Below are 5239 nucleotides of genomic sequence, written 5' to 3'. Positions count from 1 at the left end.
GGGCGCGGGCAGTGAGCCCTGCCGCCTCGGCTCCCTGGCGGCCCCCATCCGGAAGGTGGGTCTGGGGAGTGGCTCCCGAGCGCCGCCCGGGTTTCCTGGTCCCCTCGTCCTCTTCCCGAAGTATGCCGGGGCCGGAGCAGCTGCCTTTGCCCCCGGGCCACCCCGCCGGGCGCTGCGGGACAAAAACAGCTTCCACCGCGGACCTGGGGACTGGGGAGGGGGTGTCCTGCGGGGATGTTGGGCTGCCCCCCCTACTCCTTGGAGCGCTCCCGGGGTGAAGTCGCGCACAGCCAGGTCTGGTTGTTTTCCCTTTGGTCAGAATCTACAGTGCGAGGAAGGTGAGGAGAAGGCCTGGTCCGGGAGCGAAGAGGAGCAGGAGCTCCAGCCAACACCAAACGAGGCTCCTGGAAGCACAGCCAGCACGGGGGGAGGCAGCGACCGCAGTCTGGCTCTCCCATCCCCTCCTGACGCTGGTGCTGATGCCGACGCAGAGAGGACAGGCTGGGAGGACTCCGAGGACGATGTTCTGAAATACGTCAGGGAGATCTTTTTCAGCTAATGTTGCTTCCTCTGCGGCTCCCCAGGAGCAAAGGGGACGGTGAGGAGGGTGTCCCCTCCCACAGCACTGAGGATGGTGGGAGGAGGGCCTGGAGTGGGCTGTGTATCTGCCGTGTTGGTGGCCTATGAAGCTGGTAGGAGGCCCATAAAGGCCATGGGGGAAAAGGAAGGGGGCACGCACTCCTCCCCGTGTGTGCTGGGTTCAGTGGGTTTTGGCTCCAGATTCGGTTATGTTCACGTCTGTTTGGCATCTCAGAGCATGGACAGATTAAAGAGGACATTTGGGTTTCTGTGAGTGTCCCTTTGGTGGGTTGTGTTGGGACTGGAGGGGAGCAGGGAGTTGCTGGCCCTGGAAGGCCTTTGCTGGCTCTGCAGAGCCCGATAGCCATGGTTCAGCCTTGGGGCTCCCTCGCCCTTGTGGTCCCTCTGTGACAGCTGCAGTGGGGCCTGGCAGGCTGGCCCCATTGGACCTGATGCTGAATTTGCCTCCAGGCTTGGGCAGGCCTCCCATAGGTGAGGAAGACATGGGTGGGAGCAGACTGGCAGGGGCAGGGACCATCCTGAGGGGGCTGACCCCATGGCAGCGTGCATGGGGGTCTAGGAAGGGATGAGGATGGCTCAACATCCTCTTCCCGGTCCGAAGCGGGGATGAACAAACCACATGAGGCTGGGGCAGGTGCAAGAGCCTTTACTGAAATGAAGAATCAGTCAAACCCGCATCACCAGCCACATCCCCACCCAGACCGCAGCAGGAGAGAAAACAGACCCTCATGTCCCCAAAGGGGATGGGGGGGAAAGCAGGCGCTTCTTTGTGCGAGGTTACAGGCATGGCATGGAGCGGTGCTGTGCACCGCCATGGCAGAGAGACCCCATCCAGTGCTCTGGCTATGATGGCCCAGCTGGGGCACTGCACCCCAGCCTTTGGCAGCCCGGGTCCTGCTCCCCGAGCACACCCCTGCGTGGGGCGTGTGTTGGTATGACAGCTTTGTGGTGAGCTGTCCTCGCACAGAACCAGTTCTCCTGGAGTCTCAAAGGCTGGTGGGGGTGCTGGGCTCAGCCCCGTAATATCAGTGGGGATAAACCTGGGGCTCTGCACCAAAATCCTCTGCTTCCTCGTGGAAACTCTCCTCATTAGGGCTGTGTTCAGTGTTCAGCAAGTTGTTAGGCTGCCCATCCAGGGGCTCTGCTGCTGCTGGGGTTGGATGTGGGCCACTTCACCCTAATGAACTAAAGCAGAGTTGCTCCAGGTATTGTTCTAGCAGGTGAAGTACAGGTGCTCCTGCTGAAGAGAGTATTTCCAGTGCACTTCTGGGGCTGCCACTGCTGCGATGGCAGTGTGAAGCCACAGCTCCTCAAGTCACAATTGCCTCGACTGCATCCCTGGTTAGTCCAGGAGTTGGAGAAGGAGCAGAGTCTCTTTGGGCAACTCCAAGAAAGGAGGCCTGTTTGCTTCTCTGCCTGTCTATACTTAGGCTAGATATGTCCAGAGGGCTGTGTCCACTGTGTGCTGGTTCTGATCTGTCCCCTTCACTGTCCTCTGAGTCAGGGCCAGAAATGCCGTCGCTTTGATGCTGTGCCCCAGGCCGAGGGGTGTGTTACACACGCTGTTCCCGGGAAGCTTCCATGCTGTGCTGGGGGTGTTGGTGTCTGCTGCCTGCTTGCTGCAGGAGCGCTGCACACAGCTGTGTGCCAGAGCATGGCTGGACATGGGCCTTTGGACTAAGCATCAAATTCCTGCCAGTGTCTAAAGCTGTAGCGGGATTACTGTTTTAAATCAGGTTATCAACAGCTCTTGCATCTTCTTCGCTGTCAAATCTCAATGGGCAGGGCCTCCTCAGTAAAGGGCTTTGACACAGGCGTGTGTGCTTGGCCCAGCTGAGGTACATAGTGACAGTGAGCATCTGGAGCAGTAGCAGAGCCTGAGTCCCAAGCAGTGCCAGGAAGCCCCCAGTGAAATCAGAGGGGTGAATCCACTGCGAGGTTTGGAACAGAAACGTACCCAGGCCTCCAGACAGGATTATGGTCTTGATGATGAGTATGATGAGGATCACCTTCCAGCCCTCTCTCTCCTCTGTGCACTTCACATGTGCAACAAAAATGGGGTAGAAGATGCTGAAGACCAGGCAGGCATACACGCAAACCCTGGCTAGCACCATTCCTGGTAGGCTGATGCCCATCACCTGCAAATGCTTGTACTCCAGGCACTGCAGCTCCCCAGCTGTCTCATTCCACAGGCAGAAGTTGTAAAAGCCAATGCGTTTGTCAGGGAGGTCGACCAGGTTCCCGGCTTCCCACAGCAGTGCGTAGAGCATCAAGGCCAAGGCCCCGGTGGCCTCAAGGAGGGTCAGCGCACAGAGCAGGTGCCCGGTGCACCTCTGTTGCAGCAGACCCATCCTGGTGCCCGCATGCTCTCTTGATACCATGGTAAAGCCTGCTGTGGGGACGCCTGCTGCAAAACATGAAGGGGGGACCCCTTGGTTGTTGTGTGTTACGGCACCCTTCCCGAGGTGTGCTCCGAGCCCCTGTCAACTGAGGTCTTGGGACTCCCCTTGTAAGTAGAGGAGGAGGATCTCAGTCCTGCCTCTGACTGTGCTGCGCATGTGTTACTGGGTCAAGGGGGGTGCATTTTTGGTCACAGCAAAGGTGGCTTAATGATGTCCTGTGCATGGACCAGCACTGGGAGGACAGGGGATGAGGCTAGTGTGGCTCCTTTAGCCCCGCACACTCCCTTTGCACCATGGTCTCACGTTGGACAAAATAGGCATTTGTCAGCAAACTGCAGTGCTGGAAGGGAGCAAAACACTGCTGTCTGGTAAGGAGGGGGTTAAGAGCTATTCTGGGAAAATGCGTTTCTTTCAGTTCTGGTCAGACAAGGACACCCCTTGTGGTCTTTGGACGACTGAGTAAAACGCAGGCATGACAGGGTCTGAAGTGCAGGACTCCCCCTGCCTCCCCGTCCCCTTTCCCCCCCATAGCTCTGGGACACCCGATGCCATTGATGCCACTCATTTCCAGCATCCACATGCCCCTGAGGCCCTTGCATGCCTGTACATTTCTGGGCACAGCAGGGCTGATCGCCGGCAGCCCTGCTCCCCACTGAGGCTGGCAGACGTGGTGCGCCTCTGTTCTGGTTGCCTGAGGACCGATGCCCCACGCGGACAGGCAGTTGTCCACCACAGAGAGGCACACCGGACCCACCCGCAGCTGCTCGCCCTTCTCTGGGGCCCGGGGAGATGGGTGCTATGGAGACAGACCTGCGATTGCCATGCTCCTCGCTCCTCTCTCAGACTGCCTGGCAAACCCGACTCCCTGCTCCTCTCCCAGAAATGTGGACTGTCCTTAGTGCCCTCTTGCAGGCTTCTGCTTCGTGCTGAAAAACAGGGAAGTGGCATCAGGAAGGGGTATCACTGGCTGCAGAGCCACGCGGCATCGCAGCATGGGCCACTTGGGTCTGCACAGAGGCACAGACACAGGCCAAGGAGCTCGGAGACCTTGGTTTCAAGCTCAGCCTCCGGCTTGAGGCTCTGCAAATAACCCCTTTCCTGCCTTTGCCAAGCATTATCTCCTGTAAATCATTTACCGCCTTCCCTCAAGAAGTTCACAACATTCAGTCCTGCTGTCTCCCCTCCACTGCCCATTGCCCAGTGGTATATCATCCCGAAGTCCTGGACGTCCAAGGCCATGACCCCACAGCTGCTTGTGGATTTGATACAGCCTCTGAGTTTTTAGAGTGCCAGGAGAGACCCCACTCAATCTGTACCCGGTGCCTAGCTGCAGCGCTGGTGACTAGAGACCCTTCAAGCATCCCCCTCCCACTCCCCGTCTCCCTGGGTACTTGGGAGTGGGCCACCTATGTTTAATGTGCACAGGGATAAAGCTTCTCCGTCCCAAACTTCTCCTCCTCCACACAGTCATAGCCAGGAGGAGGACACACACACACAGCATGGAAGGGGGTCACCGCATCCAGACACTGACCTGTCCCCTTCCCCTGGTCAATACCTCACTTCTTCTTGTAGCTTCCCTTGGAGGTCTTCTTCACAACGGGCTTCTGGAGACACTGGAAGGTCACATGGAGGATGCCCATTGTTCTGAATCTACAATGAAGACACAAACGACCAGGAAAATAGCCGTGCTTGGGCCCAGAGCATGCTGCAGAATGAGACCTCATGCACATGTAATTTCACCAGGGTTTGTCTTGCCCCTGGTATTGCCTCTTGGTTTGTCCGTCTTTACATGTGCTCTCTTGCAGCCAGGCATTGCTGCTCTTCCTCTCCCTGTCCCGCAAGGGCTCACGCCTGCTCGCCGTTCTCCCTGCCATCCTGCCTCGCAGCCCTCAGAGGGAGAACAAGCTGTGCTTGGAGGGGGCTCCTTGGTTAGCTGACCAGCTCCCCGGGGATTTCTGTCGGAACTCAGAGCTGGGACCGGTACAGCCCAGCCGGCTCCTGGCCCTGCCCACCTACCAACCCTTGCTGTCGTATTTCTTTAGACCTGTTTCCTAAGGAGGCAGGCTTGTAGAAACACGGGCTTTTTGTTCAATCATCTCACGTTAGCTTTTATTGACCCCCCCCTCCACAAAATAGAAAAGCAACTAAAAATTGTTTCTCTTAATTACTTCTTATTTCTCTTAAATGAATTATTAAATTAATAAATTATTAAATTTTATTTATTTATAAAGTGTAAC

General features: G+C 57.1%; 1 protein-coding gene across 1 annotated transcript in view; it reads right to left on the bottom strand.

Annotated features, from left to right (window-relative positions):
• Positions 1 to 1229: 1229 nt before the first annotated feature.
• TMEM140 (transmembrane protein 140) overlaps positions 1230 to 5239 on the bottom strand; it is a 5863-nt gene continuing 1853 nt past the window's right edge. The window contains 4 exon segments of the mRNA XM_009290081.2: positions 1230 to 2420; positions 2423 to 3007; positions 3813 to 3928; positions 4534 to 4652. Of these exon segments, the coding sequence (XP_009288356.1) occupies positions 2368 to 2420; positions 2423 to 3007; positions 3813 to 3825 (651 nt within the window). The 5' untranslated portion in view covers positions 3826 to 3928; positions 4534 to 4652 and the 3' untranslated portion in view covers positions 1230 to 2367.

Source organism: Aptenodytes forsteri, unplaced genomic scaffold (assembly GCF_000699145.1).
Source record: "Aptenodytes forsteri isolate BGI_AS27 unplaced genomic scaffold, ASM69914v1 Scaffold284, whole genome shotgun sequence".
NCBI lineage: Eukaryota > Metazoa > Chordata > Aves > Sphenisciformes > Spheniscidae > Aptenodytes > Aptenodytes forsteri.
This window is presented reverse-complemented; position numbering and strand designations above follow the sequence as displayed.